The sequence below is a fragment of the Ambystoma mexicanum genome, chromosome 8 (assembly GCF_040938575.1).
Source record: "Ambystoma mexicanum isolate Mex_15411 chromosome 8, UKY_AmexF1_1, whole genome shotgun sequence".
Classification (NCBI taxonomy): domain Eukaryota; kingdom Metazoa; phylum Chordata; class Amphibia; order Caudata; family Ambystomatidae; genus Ambystoma; species Ambystoma mexicanum.
The window spans coordinates 25,222,384-25,239,680 of NC_090929.1; the positions used below are offsets into that span (position 1 = coordinate 25,222,384).

The following is a 17,297-nucleotide window of genomic DNA, read 5'->3' on the forward strand; positions in this document are numbered from 1 at the left end:
CTGGGATTCAGGGGCACCTGGGTTGGGTATCGATCTCTAGTGACCAGCCTGGGATTCGGGGTCGCCTGGGTTAGTTATCGATCTGTAGTCACTGGCCTGGGATTATTTCACTTTTATGTTCAAAGATTAATTCTTGAACTGTTTGGGTCATTTTTCTAATATACATTATACCACATGGACCTGTGATAAACTCCTTGCGTCGAGAGGCGCATATTGAAAGTTCCGATGGGAATCGCAAGTCCTGTATTCCTTGGATTGTGTTTTCAGATGTGCTAATTAAACCACTCACAAAGCTTTAAGTGTTTGAACAGATTTACCCACAACCCAAAGAGTTGATGGAATTTGTGTACTTAAACAACAAGAATGTAATCTTATCAAGGGGGAGAAAATGGACAAAGAGGACTGGCCGAGCAGCGTGTACAGGAAGCAGCAATCAGGTGTTTTGTCATTGGTGCTACACCATTGTTTGATCTCTTGTAGGCTCAGTCTCGGCTGCATGAATCTTCTCAGAAGATGGACCTCTTGAGGCTTTCCCTGGAACGCTGCCTTGAAATGCTGCCACCAGACCACCTGAAGCGCACTGTTATTAGGGAGGAGCTATCACAGGCCAAGTCGTCTCTACTGAGGCTTGGCAGCACACCATACCTGTGCCAGCCGCTGACCATGCTGATCAAGGCCACCGCCCTCACAGGTACCCTGGCAGGAGAAGGTTATGCCTTTAAAGACTTCTTGTTGACGTGTCTTGCTTCCTTATGATGCCACTCGGTGGCAGTGTTTCTACTGTCTTTGCATGCAATCTTCAATGTCTCTTTGCTGTCTCTTCACTCTCTACATGGGCTGTAATCTTTGTGCTGGAAGTCACTCTGCTGCTATTTGGATAAGCTTCTTGCACATTGTTGCAATCTCGGTGTATAATGATGGCTATTCACAAACCACTAGAGCAGGGGTTTGCAACCTGTGACTTTCCAGATATTGTTTTACTAAGACTCCAATGATCCCTTGCAATCGACTACTATGCTGGCTAGGGCTAATGCAAGTTAGTTCAAAATACAGAGGGAGTCAACACCTGCCCTAGGTTATGACTATACGGGGTAAGGCTCCCATATCTGCACTTCGCTGTAGTCATTCCCCGGCTCACAGGATCTGTGTTTAGTGCCGTCTCTCCACAAGTGGCATCAGTTTCTGTTTTTTTGTTGTCTCTGTCCTGTCATTGTTGTATTTGTGTAGTCTCTGCACATGAATACATCTTAATTGTCATTTTGGTACCTTCCTATTGTCAAGCATTGGGAGGCATGCCTCATAGCGGCAGGACTGGAATGAGTCTCAAAGCTGCACACCCCCGATAAGACACCATGCATGCGCAGTGCACACAGTACACTGCACACCTGCATCAGTTCCATGTTTTCTGTAGATCGTTGTGGACCTGTTTCCTTTTGCTAGCTGTGGGTTCTTTATTTCTCCAGCATGGGGTCTTACATGGATTCAAATGCTCATGAATATTCCCTTTTGTCAGGCTGGGAATCCTGGGTAACAAAAAGCAGTTTACCTTTAAGCGACAAACTGCATGTTGCTTGTATAGCCTATTAGCCAGGTCTGGCCTTGGCCATGCATCCATCAAGGTACACCTCACTGCAGTTTCCCAGTACACCCGTGCTCCGGGCAAACTCTCCCTGTGGTCGCACAGGCTCATTGGGGATTTCCTCAATGGCTTCTTCAGAACGTTACCTCCGGGGAAGGCTCCTGCCCCTGCGTGGGAACTGAATGTGGTGCTGTCCAACCTGATGGGGTCAACATTTGTACCTATGCATTGGGCCCCCTTGAAGTTTCTGTCTTGGAAGACCACCTTCCTGGTGGCTATCACCTCTGGCAGGTGGGTTAGGGAAATACAGGTTCTCTCTTGTAAACCTCCATATTTTTTGTTCCACGAACCTCTCCTTCCTTTATGCCAATGATCCCGTCAGACTTTCATTTGAACGAGCCTGTGGTTCTACCAATTTTCTTTGCAAACCCTTGTTCACCTGCTGAAAGATCTTTGCATTTACTGGACGTTGCGCGTTCTTTGAAATTCTATGTTGAACGCACAAATGACTTTTGAAATACTTCTCAACATTTTGTCATTTTTGGACCAATGGACATGGGAAAGCCTTGTTCAAGGCTTCCATCTCCAGGTGGCTCTCTGGCTGTACCAAGTATTGCGGTCAGCTGGCCAGCAGGTCGTTAACAGGCTGACCGAGGGCCCACTGCACTAGAGCCATTGTGTCGACGACAGCGTCCTCTCTGGTGTTCCCATGCTGTAGGGCTGCTACGTGGAGGTCTACTCACACCTTCCTGAGATTCTACTGTGTCAACAGGGATTCCAGGGAGAGATCTTGTGTTCAGACAAGCAGTGCTACACAACCTGTTTGCATGAGGAGAGTCTGTTCCAGTGGTAAGTGTATTGCCTCCCGTGATTGTATAAGTGTACTGCTGTGTAATTGGATTCATGAGCATCTGAATCCATGTAAGACCCCATGCTGAGAAAGGAACAAGTTACTTACCTGTAACTCTTGTTCTCCAGCATGGGTCTTGCATGGATTCAGGTGCAATCCCTCCCTACTTCCCCTCTTGGCTCTCTTGGTTCCTACTTCCACTTTACATGCACAATCAAATATGAATATGGCCACTAGGGGTGGAGCTAAGGAGGACAGATGTCATTGGTTGGGGCAGTATGACCCAAAGAGACAGCAATAGGCTATACAAGCGACATGTAGTTATTAGCTCACAGATGAACTTTTATTTGTAACCGAGAATTCCCAGCCTGTTGACGGGGAAAATTCATGAGCACATGAATCCATGTAAGACCCCATGCTGGAGAACAAGAGTTACAGGTAAGTAAATTCCTTTTGTGTGGAGCCTTTTCATCCTGCAGTGTTGCTCCAGTTCCATTCTCTGATTTGAGTGGCTTATGCTGCAATGCTCAAGGCTCAACTATGTGCTTTGTGGCACAAACATTTACCACCACCGACCCATAAAGTTACTGTGTCTACTTTTAAAGGACAGCCATTTAGTTTCATATATGATTTGTCTGCGTATGCGAGCTTTGAAGTATGTCTATAGCAGTCTACTGCTACATATTCAGAGTCTAGGTCTTTCCTGTACCTCTAGAAAGCCCTGACTTAACTTATGCCAAAATAAGTTGGAGGCAAGTTCAGTGGCGCAGGCAAAAGGTGCTTGAACTGCCACGCAGAAACACTCCTCCTGCATGTAACACTAGGCATTGGTCCAGATTTCATACCCATCGCTTATATGGACTAGAGCCACTTATTCCAGCTTCATCCATTCTGTTGTGTGGGGTCAAGGAGTATTTCATGATTTGATTCTTGAGACACTCTTCGTTAAGCATGTCCCAAGACTTAGCCTCCTCCCAAACCACCTACCTGAGAGCACCCGTTGGTTGAGCTCCTCTTCCCCTGTGTGCAGGAGTATTTGCGATGTCAGTTGCTTTGGATTTTGGTCTTCTCACCTTGCCAGTGCTACCCACCACAGGGCATCAGTCCTTGTGATTAGTTTAGAAATGGCTGCACTGTGGGGGCAGCTGTAACTCGCCTCCTTGCAATCCCAGGTAGACCTTGGTTTTTAATCTCCTGAAACCACATCAAGCAGGAGAGTTGAGTGCATATGCTTCACCCTTACCCTAATGCCTGGTGCACTTGGCAGGGCACAATGAGGCGACCATGTCTGTTTCATGCAGTTTCTCTTCGACTTGCAGCCATCCTGAAGGAAAGTCTTCCTTTGCCCAATATTTGAAGTCCTTCAAAGGTCTCTTCTTGACTGAAAAGTCCCCTTCAGACTATGTGATGCACGTTCGTACCCCCAAACTCAAAAAGAAGCACAAAGTGCAAACTTTCCAACCTCTTGCTTCTTCTGTTAGGCCTGGAGAAGTCACTTTAGCAGCCCCAGTGCTGCTTATCGTTTAGGATTTATTTTCTGTGCAGGCACCGTACTGCTTATTTTCCGTCACTTCTCTAGAAATGCAGTCTCTCTAAATCCGGGTGGAGTGAAGGTGGAGCACTTGTGCTCAGAGTTCTGTCACACTATGCTGGTTCCAACTGTGTGCCATCAATGCATTTCTGCAAGGAACCACACTAAGGCGTCTATAGATACTGGTGTCGCTGTGTCAGTCACCGAATGTTGTCCTCTTTCGTCCTCTTTCGTTCTCACGTTTGGTACCTTCTTAGAACTCCAGAATATCGAGTTTAAACACAGGCCTGATGGCTCTGGTTCATCAGGGAACAAGCCCTCAGTATAGATGTCCGCAAAACAGCAGGAGCCTAAAGAAGCACAGGTACCGGCCAACCAGGCCATACCGACCTTGCGTTCCCTGGATGTGAATGAAAGACTGGGTGGTCCAAACCAGACATGGGCACGGATGATGGAGACCATGATGATTCCGTGCACGTGCAAGGAAATAGCGTTTACTGCTTTCGACAGGCCTCCTGGAAGTAGTGGTATCTCTACACATAATGGGGAGGTTTACTCTAGTTGCCTTGCTACTGCCACTGATGAGGGGAAGTCTTCACATGGAGGGCACAATGAGGTGATCCTGTGTGACTCAGGCAGTCGCTCTTTTACTTACGTCCATCCTTAAAGGATACCCTCCTTTTCCCAAGATTTGAAGTCCTTCGTGGTGCGTGGCTTTACAACCTTCGAAGTAGGTGGTGTTGTGCTAATGCTGTTCTGGATCAACCGAGCTGTGCTATTCAACTCCTTGGAGCCCATCAGGAAAAGAGCACTTTTAGGATGAACCTGAGCCAGCACAGAGCTGCAGGCACACAGCAGGCACACAGCAGGCACACACAGCAGGCACACACAGCAGGCACACACAGCAGGCACACAGCAGGCACACAGCAGACACACACACTAGCTACTGCTTTATGCACCAGTTTGTTGGATACTACCCGGCATACTGAAGGTCATGGACCTGCGTTTAAGGGTGAAGGTTTTTTGGACTCCAAAGTCACTTAGTGCCATGAATATCATGACCATTCATCTTCTCCCCAATTAATAAAAGCCCTTAAATAATTCAGGGCAAAAGTTATCTTTCACCATTGGCTGTCTGCGGGTATCTCGTCCTCTGATGTGAGGTCAAACAAGAGACTAAACCCAAGGTGCAACAGCTGCGTCCACCCGAGCCAAAACCTATTCCTCAACATTGGAATTCTTTCCCATTCACTTATGTTGAAGGAGCAGAAACACACTACCCCCTCATGGCATAGCAGCACACCACCCCTAAGGCATGGCTGCGAATCACATGACCGGTTTGTCCGAGGGTGTCCTTTTTAGTCAAGATATTATTTAAGAGTTCTACTGCCCCCTTCAGGCAATGCTGCCATGTCCTCTGTGGAGCCCTTTAAGGGGTGCAGTGACTACTAGACCTGGTGTGCTAGTCGGAAAAGCTGCAGGAATGATGCATCCCTCAATCGGACCTCTGGTATCTGAACCTCTTTTTCTTCTGGAGGAGTAAAACATGTTTACTCAGGCTGGTGCCAATCTGTCCAGTTGTGTGTCGTGGACCTGCTTCAGGCACACTCCAGACCTCGGTCCTGAAGCTCACGTTCAATCTTAAGTGCTGCTGCTGTTGTTGAAGACCCACATTTTAAATATTGCTCCATGGGGATTTTACCCAAATATTAGATGCCTTTTGAACGGATTGTCTCCTCCCACATATCCCTCATCTTATGATCATTCTCCCTCCAGGTGCTTCGGAAATGTTATTCAACAGGGGGCGCTGTGTGCATTCTCATCGAGTCGATGTCCCTCGAGGGCCTTAATTCGGCTGTCGACGTCATCAGTATAAGGAGCACACGCATCGTCCGTTGGCTTCAGTTCCGTTTTCCGAGCTAACGCTTCGAGAGAATTACGGCACGCCTCGGTTCTTCTGTGAAATCACTAGTTATTTTTGTTTAGAAAATGTCTTCTTCGTTGCACCATCGACGCCTAAATTGGGCTTAAAGAAGACTGTGGATCGAAGATGTCGATCACTGACCCCTATGTTAGGGAGAATTCTCTCTTTAGGCTGAATTTCCTAACCTAGTGAGTCCCCCAGCAGCTTTGCTGGATTTTTGGGGTTTATTATTTTCTCCTGCCAAGAGTGAGAGTCTTTTACCCTCACTCTTGGACATGATTTGAGTGTGTCTTTGACTCTAGATGTGTTTAATGGGCTATGGGGTCTTTTACTCCATAGGGCTTCATGTGTTTTTGTGATGTGTGTTACACAGCACCCTCAGTGCAGTAACACAGGGGTGTCATAGTGACTCCCCAGTATAGACTCCATACCCTGGGACTGACTACTGTCTCCCAGGGCATGTAAAGTCACCATTGGCTTTACAAGTCCCAAATTATTAACAGAAACCAGTACAAACCATCATATTGTGGACGTACTGGTCGGGGCCATTCGATTGCCCCGGGGTCTGTTAGTCGAGGGGGCACGTCTCCGTCCCCCCTGATCGAGTTTTGGCTGGTGGCAGTGGAAACTACTACCTATAGTCGACCGCGAATATTTTCCTATGGGATTTTCCCATTGTTCGAGGTTACCAACTTTAATTATTTAATTCTCATAGCCTCGAACATACCGCCGGTTTATTTATTTAATATTAATTCGCCGGTTGGTATTTTTTGCCAAGACTCGTTTCTAAAATGGCGTTTGTGTTCTCTTCTGTGACTCCAACCCAAGTCGAGCCCTTTGTTCCACTTTTTGGCGGGCTTCTCCACTGAAGCCTCCAAAAGTGGTGCCACTCTGGGTACCACAAGAGGTGTGGGAGGGGGTGTAGGCACCCTGGACTGAGTTACCTTGGTAACTCAAGTCGCACTCTTGTGTGATTGGCCCAAGTGGTGAGCTGGCCGGCTCACCACTTAGCATGTTTGATTGACAGCTAGGCTGAGTGAATGGGGGTATTGATGGACTGCTAGGCTGAGTGAATGGGGGTATGCTGCATAAAAGCAGGGCTTTGGGGACTGGAACTTCAGAAGTCGCCACAGGACCTGAGAATCCGACTAGGGAGAAGCTGAGCCGACCTACCACGATGACACCACCGGTGGAGCCCTGTGGAACCGACTCACCACTTCCCGACGACAGAGAAGATCTCCCGGCTGGAGAGGCTTCTTCCCCTGACTGGTGGGCACAACCAGTTTTACCTTCTTCTCTTCGCACCCCAGCCCGGATTGTGGTCGATCTGCCCGTGCCAAGCACCCCGGCGGCCGGATAGCCACTCACCACTTAACCGCGAATCAACGGACCGCTCCTTGTACCTGAGAAACTCCACGGCTGGTTTCTTCCCTGACAGTGCAACGGACTCCTGTCTTCCTCCACGACGAGATCCTCCCTTCCCCCGGCCGAAGCACCGACTTGCATCCGCTGCCAGGAACAACTGCCCCCACTGGAGTGTTCTCACCACTTAAGGTACCGTGTCCGCCAGGCCTCCCTTTCTAAAGATTGCTACAAGGTAATAACCCCTTAACCGTCTGGACTGGGCTGGCCGCCTTGACCCTCTAACTGGTCCCTTTCTTTGGTCCAACTCCTTTTTGAACCTTTACAAGACTTTTGTGCACTGCAACCGTGTGACCTTGGACACATTTCGTTTCGATCCTCTTAAAGCAGATCCAGCCTACTGACTCTGAATTCACGGTGTTACTTTGCCTTCCTCTCTTGTTATGTTCTTGTAAAAGTGTTGGGATCTGTTTCAACTTATTCTCTGCTCTCCTCTCTTTTTAAAACGAATTATTAGAGTGCCATCTACGTTAAGCGTTCACCGCTGTCTGAAAATAAGTGGGGCTTTACTTACGACTTGTCTAAATATTCTTTTAAGGGAGTGCATATCTTTTAGTGACCGTGTTTTTGAATTGCTTACTATTAGTGCCTGTGTGTTTTTCTAGATGTGGGTTTAAATAAATAATTATATCTCTTTTACACCAAGCCCTGGTCAGCGTTTACTTGTTCTACTGTGTTCTCTTGACCTATTGTGAATACTCTGTATACTGCCTAACTCTTCTTGAGGGAAGTCTGACTGCTCAGCCACAGCTACCAAGTGAATCTGTGTGGTACAGACTGCTACCAAGTGGGTTTACTGCCAAACACCTGTAGGCCTAAATCTTTTGCAGTGGTCCCAGAGGGAACTGCACAGGTTTCTGCCTAACACCCCGCATCATATGTCTGTGGTCCCTTGGTTCCGGGCATCGTACGCGAGACCGCAACACACCAAAAATGGTTTAACAAATGGTTTAAAAAAGCCTCAAACAGCTAGAGAAAACTGTTTGAGATCATGAAATCCCTCGAGAAACCTAATGCCCTTCAAATACCATTCACACCCACCACGAAAGACACGATTAAAGTCCAAGCCGCTTGAATGATAAAATCATCAAGGCAAGAGCTAAAATCCAGAGAGTACGATTGGAGAATAGATCGTAAAATATCACCTCTAGTCCTAAAAAATGTAAGACAGCTGACTCGATAAACCACACCTTTACGTTCACCAAGTTAGAAACAAGTGACATGATAGTGCTCTGAGAACATTGCCCCCTCCAAAAGAATTCTCTCTCACAAAGAACTATTCGCACCTTTCTTAATCAGATTTACTAATGCATCCTTTCGGGATGGAAAAGTACCCACTGGTATGTTGAAATCACACCTATGCAAAAAAAGCCCAAATTGGACCCCAAAGACTCAAAGAATCTTATTACAAACTGCAACATCCTTTTAAAAATCCTCCATAACGCAGCATACAAACAATACCAGTCTTTCATTAAAACTGAAAACATTATTTACTTCAAGCAGTCAGCATTTAGATCTAATTTTAGTACAGAGACCACGCTATTAGATCTGCATTCACACATGTTACAACTTATCGAAGAATGTAACTTGTGTATGCTGACCTTATTGGATGTATGCACCGCCTCTGATCTTGGCACTCTGAAGAAAACACTCGCACAAGGTCTCGATTGGTTTCTACCTTTCGTCTCGAGCAGGGAAGCTCGCATTCACTGGGGAGAACCAAGCTCCCCTAAGTTCCCTATCTGGGCTAGTTTGTCCCTGCTATTTTTCAACCTTTACATTAGACCTCTTTGTGACCTATTAGACAACATGGGCGTGTTCTTCTCGAATTATGCAGATGACACGCAATTGGTCCCCAAAGTCACGGGTGATTATGCGAAGGACGCAGCTAAACTAACAGCCACATACCACCTCATTGAGAATTGGATGTCCAACCATTGGCTCTGTATAAATGGGGACAAAAAAGAGCTCCGGATTTTTGGCTCCCAAGCCTCACGTAACAAACTAAAGATTGAATACTCTAAATTTCAAATAGGTACCAGCAGCATCAGGTACAAGAGAAAGTGCAAACCCTTGGAATCCCCTTGGAAGCATCATTAGCATCGGATGCGCATGTGAATCAAATCACTAAAAGCTGCCACTACACTCTCCACCTCCTAAGAAACATTCAACCATATGTGTCGCAGATGAATGCAGCCACTATCGCCCGCGCCACCATATTGTCTAAGTTGTAATTCCCTACTGGCGGGAGCCTCGGAACCTAACCATAGCAAATGCCAGCTAACAAAAAATAATACTGTGCGCGTTGTAAACAAACTCGTGAAACATGAACACATCACGCAGCACAGAAAAAACCCTCCATTGGCTGGCTGTGCATGACCATGTCGCTGACTCACAAGTGCATATATGGCATGGGCCCACGATATCTTAAAATCCGCATCCCACTATATGTGCCAAGCAGGGATATGCGATCCACGAGAAAAAGATGGATCAGATTCCCAAGATATAAATCGGGAAAAAAAGGCCTTGAAAAATGTTTTACCATCAAAGCGGCCTAATCCTGAAATCTTCTGCCCACATCCCTCTCGGAATATGATTCTGTTCTCCTTTTCTTCTTGACATTGGCTCCCTGAGCTTTGTACCACGTTTTATGGACTGTCTTTCGTGTCTTTGTCTCAGCGCCCCGATGCCCACGGGCTTTCAGTTCTTTATAAGGTTCCATGTCATTTTATCGCGGGATGTTTTTTCATGTTTTTTTTTACTGCAAATATTTTATCTAAGAAACCGAGCCAATTTTTTTGTTTTTTGTTGGGGGGGTGGGGGATGGTCCCCCCATTCCGTTTCAGTTTATATCTATTACCAAAAACCCACGTCCCATATATATATATATATATATATATATATATATATATATATATATATATATAATTTTTTAACCCCCCAAAAAAATTTGATGGGTTTCTTTCAATAAAAAATTTGCGCTAAAAAAAACCTGCGAAAAGAAATTGGAAGAGGAAGAAGACAAACCAGTCCAAGAGGTCAGAGAAGATTCCCTCGTGGTGGACGAGGGAGAGGTGCTAAGCCAACCCAAGCAGCAGCAGCTTTACCCTCAGTCGCTGCTTCAGCTGCCTCAAAACCACTCGGAGGCCTTGACTCACAGGAACCCAGTGGGAGGCAGAATTACTCAGCATCTGAACGATTGGCGGGCCATTACTTCAGATGCTTGGGCACTGGAAGCTGTAGCCCAAGTTTACTGCCTATATTTCTAAAGAAGGCCTCAAGAGCATCCACCAGGGAACAACTCTTTCAAATTTCCGAATGCGCTCCTTGTGCAGGAAATGTTGACCCTGCTAGAGAAAGGTGCAATAGAACATGTATCTGCAGCGGAGAGGAACAAGGGTTGGTACTCCCCTTACTTCCTAATCCCAAAGAAGGACAGAGGATCAAGACCCATCTTGGATTTAAGAAACTTCAACAGGTTCCTCAGCAAGGACAAGTTCAAGATGGTAACCCTTTCCCAAATCCTTCAGGCTCTCCAGCTCCAAGACTGGTTGGTATCATTGGACCCTCAGGATGCTTACTTTCATGTGCCGATCCATCTCAAGCACAGAAAGTACCTGAGGTTCGTGGTTGGTGGTTCTCACTATCACTTTTGAGTTCTGCCATTCGGGCTGACCTCTGCCCGAGGGTTTTCACAAAGTTGATGGCCGTGGTGGTGTTCACCTGAACAAGCCCTGGAACATCACAGTGCAACCTGCCACTCTCTCCACAGACTGGGCTTCTCCCTCAATTACAAGAGGTCCCACATGATACCATCTCAAAAACTCCAATTCATTGGCGCAGTCCTGGATGCTTCCTCTGGAAAAACCTCGCCACCTGAGGAGAGAGCGCAACACATTCTGCAGATGGTTACCGAATTCGAATTCCAGAGTGCCCAGCAGCTTCCGGCCTCTGATTCTTTTGAGGTTGCTCAGTCTCATGGCATCCTGCATTTTCCTGGTTCCAGAGGCTCGTCTGAGAATGAGATCCCTCCAATGGGCGCTCAGGACTCAATGGTCCCAGTTTTCAGGCAGAATGTCAGACCACCTGCAAGTTCCGAGCAGAGTCTCTCAGTACCTTCTGTGCAGGGCTTGGAAAGACAACATTCTCAAGGGAGAATCTTTTTGGCAGCAGATAACGTTAGTGATGGGTGCCTCACTCGTGGGTTTGGGAGTCCACACCAACGATCTGACAATCAGCGGTCGTTGGTCTCCATCGGAGTCCAAACTCCACATCAACCTTTTGTAGCTGAGGGCAGTCAGATTAACGCTGAAGGCCTTTCTGCCCTCTGTGTGGGGAAATAATGTCCTGATAATGACGGACAACACAGTGGCCATGTACTACCTCAACAAGAGAGGAGGCGTAAGATCACCACCACTGTGCTAAGAGGCAATGCAGCTCTGGTTCTGGGCAATTCAAGAAGGAACAAAACGATAGACGCTCTGAGCAGGCAGAGCAGTCTCCCACGCGTGGGAACTAGATCAGGCAGGAAGTACTCCTCCGAGCTCTAGGTGACGCGTTTGTGGTGGACTGGGTATCTCCACTCCTTTATGTGTTTCCTCCAGTCCCAGTCATTCCTCATGTGATCAGGAGGTTGAGAAAGTTTGGAAAATCCATGATCCTAATTGCTCCGGATTGGGCCAGGAGGACGTGGTACCCGGACCTTTTGGACATGTCCATCTGCCCTCCAATACGTCTTCCACAAAGAGAGGATCTTCTATCGCAGGAGGAAGGTCGGGTTTTCCATCCAGAGGTCAAAACACTCAGCCTTCACGCTTGGTTTCTGAGAGGCTGAGATACAAGGATTGGGACCTCCCGGATGACGTAATGGAGATTTTGCTTTCAGCCAGAAGGCCAGCAACAAAGTCCCCCCTCCCCCCCAAGACGCTCACTGTCTCTCGAGCCCTGGTTCTCTCTAGGTTGGATTATTGCAACAACCTCTTTCTAAATTGACCTGCTTCTACTCTCAGCCCTTTGCAACTTATCCAAATCAGGACCTCAAGACTTGTCCTTGGCCTCAAGCCCTGGGATCGTATCTCTCCAGCCCTGAAATCTCTCGACTGGCTGCAAGGATTAAATTCAAAACCCTTTGCATTGTCCACAAGGCTTTCTGGGGCCTGGGTCTAAAATACCTTCAGCTGTCCCTCCGTAAATACCTTCCCTCCCGATCTTTTTGCTCCTCTAACTCCCTCAGGGTCACTCATTTTTCAAAGAAACGAGCTGGGGGTAGATCTGTCTTTGGCTTGTACCTCCCTCTCGAACAGCCTCCCTGCCGCTCTGAAACTTGAGAACCATCTCCGGTTCCGGAAGCACCTCAAGACCTTCCTCTTTTCTTCTCCCTATGCTCCCCCTCTGCCCTGCTGATCTGTTCCTGTCTTGGCATCGTGCACCTGGTTACCCTCTGACTTTCGGGCCCACGTACCTGCTCACCCTGCCACCCACCTGCACTGCCTCTTGGCAATCCCTTGAACTGGGTTCTGTATCTTGTTAGGCAGAAACCTGTGCAGTTCCCTTAACACTGCAAAAGATTTAGGACTACAGGTGTTAGCAGTAAACCCACTTGGTAGCAGTCTGTACCACCCAGATTTACCTGGTAGCTGTGGCTGAGCAGTCAGACTTCCCTCAAGAAGAGTTAGGCAGTATGTAAAGTATACACAATAGGCACTCGGATACAATAATACAAGCAGACACTGACCAGAGCTTTGCTATCAAAGTATATAATCATTTATTTAAAAACACACTGTTTGAAACACTCCAGCACTCTTATTGTAAAATATTCTAAACACAGTTACTATTGTAATATATACACCCCTTTTTCCTTATCAGATAAGTCACTGTAAAACACCACTTATTTTCATACAGAGGTGAGCGCTTAACTAGATGGCACTCCAATAGGTTTGTTAGAAAGGGAGGGAAAAAGACAGAATATGGAAAGGTACACCACTCTAAGATTCAGGAACACTGTTAGCAAGGCAGAAGAGCAAAAGTCACTGGTGAGCCAAAGTCCAAAGGCTGGGCCCACTCTTAGAGAGAGCAGAGCACAAATGCGCCCAAGATCACACAGTTACACTAGGCTTAAAGTCTTGCAGAGGGTTCAAAAAGAGTTTAGAGAGGCTTAGGAAAGTTTAGCCAGGGTGTCACAAGCTAACCCAGGTTCGAAAGCCGGGGACTAAATCTACCCCGTACAGTCGGTAGCAAGGGAAGCCAGGCGGGACACAGTACCTTAAGTGGGAAGGATCCTCCAGCGGTGGCAGTTGTTCCTGGTAGTGGGTGCAAGTTGCGTCGTCGTCCAGGGGAAGAGAAGATCTCGACTTGGAGGAACGATGAAGGTCGTTGCACTACCAGGGAAGAAACCAGCCGTGGAGTTTTCCGGTTAAAGGTGGTACCTTTGTTTCGCGATCGTGGGAAAACGTGGTATCCCGGTTGCCGGGGTGCTTGGCACAGGCAAGGCGGCCACGAGGTACGTCGGGAAGGCGAAAAGACGGTGAAACTGGTTATCCCCACCAGTCAAAGGAAGAAGACTCTCCGGCGGGAGATCTCCTCTGTCGTTGGGAAAAGTGGTGAGACGGTCCAGCAGGGCTCCACCGGTGGTGGTGTCGTGGCAGGTCGGCTCGGCTTCTCCCTCGTTGGATTCTTAGGTCCTGTGGTGATTTCTGAAGTTCCAGTCCCCAAAGCCCTGCTTTTATGCAGCAAACCCCCATTCACTCAGCCTAGCTGTCACTCAAACATGCCAAGTGGTGAGCCGGCCGGCTCACCACTTGGGCCAATCAGGATGGAGTGCGACTTGAGTTACCTAGGCAACTCAGCCCAGGGTGCCTAAATTCCCCTCCACCTCTCCTAAGTACCCCAGACAGAGTGGCACCACTTTGGAGGACTTCTGTGGAGAAGCCCGCCAAAAGGTGGAACAAAGGGCTCGACTTGGGTTGGAGTCACAGAAGAGAACACAAACGCCATTTTAGAATCAAGTTTTGACAAAAAATACCAACCGGAGAATTAATATTAATTAAATAAACCAGCGGTATGTTCGAGGCTACCGTAAATAATTAAATAAAGATAGTAGCCTAAAACAATGGGAAATCCCATAGGAAAATATTTGCGGTTGAATATAAAAAGTAGTATCCACTGCCACCAGCCAAAACTCGATCAGGGGGGACGGAGACGTGCCCCCTCGACTAACAGACCCTGGGGCAATCGAATTGCCCCAGCCAGTACGTCCACAATATGATGGTTTGCAGTAGTTCTGTTCAGAATTTAAGACTAGTAAAGTCAATGGTGACTTTACATGCCCTGGGAGACAGTAGTCAGTCCCATGGTATGGAGTCTATACTGGGGGGCCACTATGACACCCCTGTGTTACTGCACTGAGGGTGCTGTGTAACACACATCACAAAAACACATGAAGCCCTATGGAGTAAAAGACCCCATAGCCCATCAAACACTTCTAGATTCAAAGAAACACACTCAAATCATGTCCAAGAGTGAGGGTAAAAGAGTCTCACTCTTGGCAGGAGAAAAAAAATAAACCCCAAAAATCCAGCAAAGCTGCTGGGGGACTCACTAGGTTAGGAAATTCAGCCCAAACAGAGAATTCTCTCTAATATATCTGTAACCCTACAGCCCCCCTTTTTTCCTGCCCTTATCAGACACACCCTGTCTGTTGCCTTAAACCCAGCACTTGCCACTCACTGGCTGCACTACCACTGTTTGTTGCTTTTTTATTATTTATTGATTTATTTATTTGTATTCCTTTGCTCAGCACTTTCCACTTCTCCCCCCTTCCCATGCACTTTCCCCTTTCCCTCTGCCATGCACTTGCGTGTTCTCAATGTCATTGGTCTTAGTAGGATCGTTGTTTTGTTCTCCCTTTTTCCCCCCTCCCTTGCCTCGTTGCTCTCTGAAACACTTTGTACAAGCGAGATATAAATAAAATATCAATATCAATGTACCGCTGCCGTCGGAACAAGCTCAGCAGCTGCTACAGGGATACAAATGTGGAACCCTTTCTCTGTGGCACACCAATGGTGCTTTCCTTCTTGTTACATTTGGCAAATCTGGGGCTCCAGATTGGAACGATTAAGGGTCACCTGGCGTAGCAGTCTATTTTCAAGCGCTCTTCTGAGGAGGACTGATATTTTAAGATTCCGCCTGATTGTTCAATTCTTAAAAGACCTTACTAATGTATTTTCACCAGTTCCATTCAATGTACCGGTATGGGATCTTAAGCTGGTGTTAAGATGTTTAACATGTATTCCTTTTGAGCCTCTACACTCATGCCCATTAAGATTGTTGACATTAAAAACTGTTTTGCTTATTGCAATAACGTCAGCCCACAGGGTAAGCGAGTTGCAGACCCTGTCCTTTAAGCCTCCTCATACAGTTTTCCATAAAGACAGTTATTCCCAAGGTGAAACCTTCCTTCTTACCAAAGGTAGTCTCCGACTTCCACTTGTCGCAACAAATTACTTTATCAACTGTCTATCCATCTCCCCATCCGGGGAAGGAGGAGGAAAGATTCCATAGACTGGACCAAAAAAGGGCTCTCTGTTTTTGTATATCCAGAATGGCAACATTCCACCAAAATGACCTATTATTCATTGGCTTTACTGGCCCCAAATTGGGTCTTCCTGTTACTAAACAAACCATATTCCGGAATACGCCAGAAGGCGTAAGAGCACATTCCACAAGGGGCATGGAAACCTCTGCTGCTCATCAAAGACATTTGTTCAGCGGCCACTTGGTCGTCTATCCATACCTTTGTGAGACATTACTGTCTGGACTCCTCTTCCATTCAGAAAGGACAATTTGCAAAAGCAGTCCTTCATTCAGTCCATGATTAGAACAAAAATGTAAATTCGTACTCCCACCACCAAATTATTACTGCTTTGGGAGTCTATCCAATCGAAGGAACGTTACCAGGGGTAAGTAACTTGTTCTTCTCTGCCGTCTAAAAGTACAGGTCTTTTGGTACCTATGGTATTGGCTTAAGAGAAGCTGTCCTGTGCATTTACCTCTTTGGACCATATTAAATGTGGGATTGTCATGGTGTCCTTGGGACCAGCTGAAGCCATTATTTTCTTATGCGCCATTTTAAGCAGCCTTTCTTCTGTTCTTTACGGCCGCTGTTCCAGACCCAATGAATCGCTTTCAATGAGCAGTTCTGCAGTTCCAGAGATGTTTGTGCACCTCAGTGTGTCCCTCCCTGCCCCGTGTCCACCTACAGCTGAAACCTGCTTCAGGTTCATCTAGCGACACTGTAACCAGCTTCTGGGCCACTAAGACGCGCTCCAGCGGAGACTTCAATCTCTAGATCTTATACTACAGTTGTGATGGCGGCCCTCAACTTATTAGTGCACCACTCTTTCCTATGCGTAATGCCCCCTCTTATTCCCCCGTGCGAAGCGACCATGCCAAAATGTTCTTCCCGCTTCTGAGGAGAGAGTGTTGCAGTGATTTGTTTTTCCAAGAGCTCCTTATGTGCAAGTTACCAGACCCTGAGCCCATCATCCAGCTTTAAGGTTCACCCTCCCACCCGCCACCATCTGTGCTCACGGTGCAGCAGTGTTGGTCAGCACAGGCAATACGCCAGCCCCCCCTCATATAAAAGCAGAACATGCATGCAGGCTCTCTGCCCATTGGCTGGTAGCTGTGTCGAGGTGTAGGAATCGGACCGCATGGTTCGGCACAGTTCATATTACAGCGGTTTGCAGTGTCCAGATCAGCCATCGCCTCAACAGCATCCCAAACACTGAAATTGAAGCAAAGCCCCTCTCCCCACCCTTGCACCTTACAGACTTGGGTCTTCCCTCTGATCAACCTGTATGTGGTCGAAGGAATGACAAAGGCCTAGACGTTGCTCTTTGGATCCCAAGAACACTGATCCTCTGGCTATTGAATTCATGCTCAATTGGTAAGAGGAACGCCACCTTCCGTTTACCTTGCATTTTTCATTCCA

General features: G+C 47.2%; 1 protein-coding gene across 2 annotated transcripts in view; it reads left to right on the forward strand.

Moving 5' to 3' along the window:
- PKN3 (protein kinase N3) overlaps positions 1-17,297 on the forward strand; it is a 436,492-nt gene that overhangs the window by 180,495 nt on the left and 238,700 nt on the right. For both annotated transcript variants that reach the window (XM_069609180.1, XM_069609181.1), the window contains exon 6: positions 481-691. In XM_069609180.1, coding sequence (XP_069465281.1) covers positions 481-691 — 211 coding nt within the window. The remainder of the gene's footprint in view (positions 1-480; positions 692-17,297) is intronic.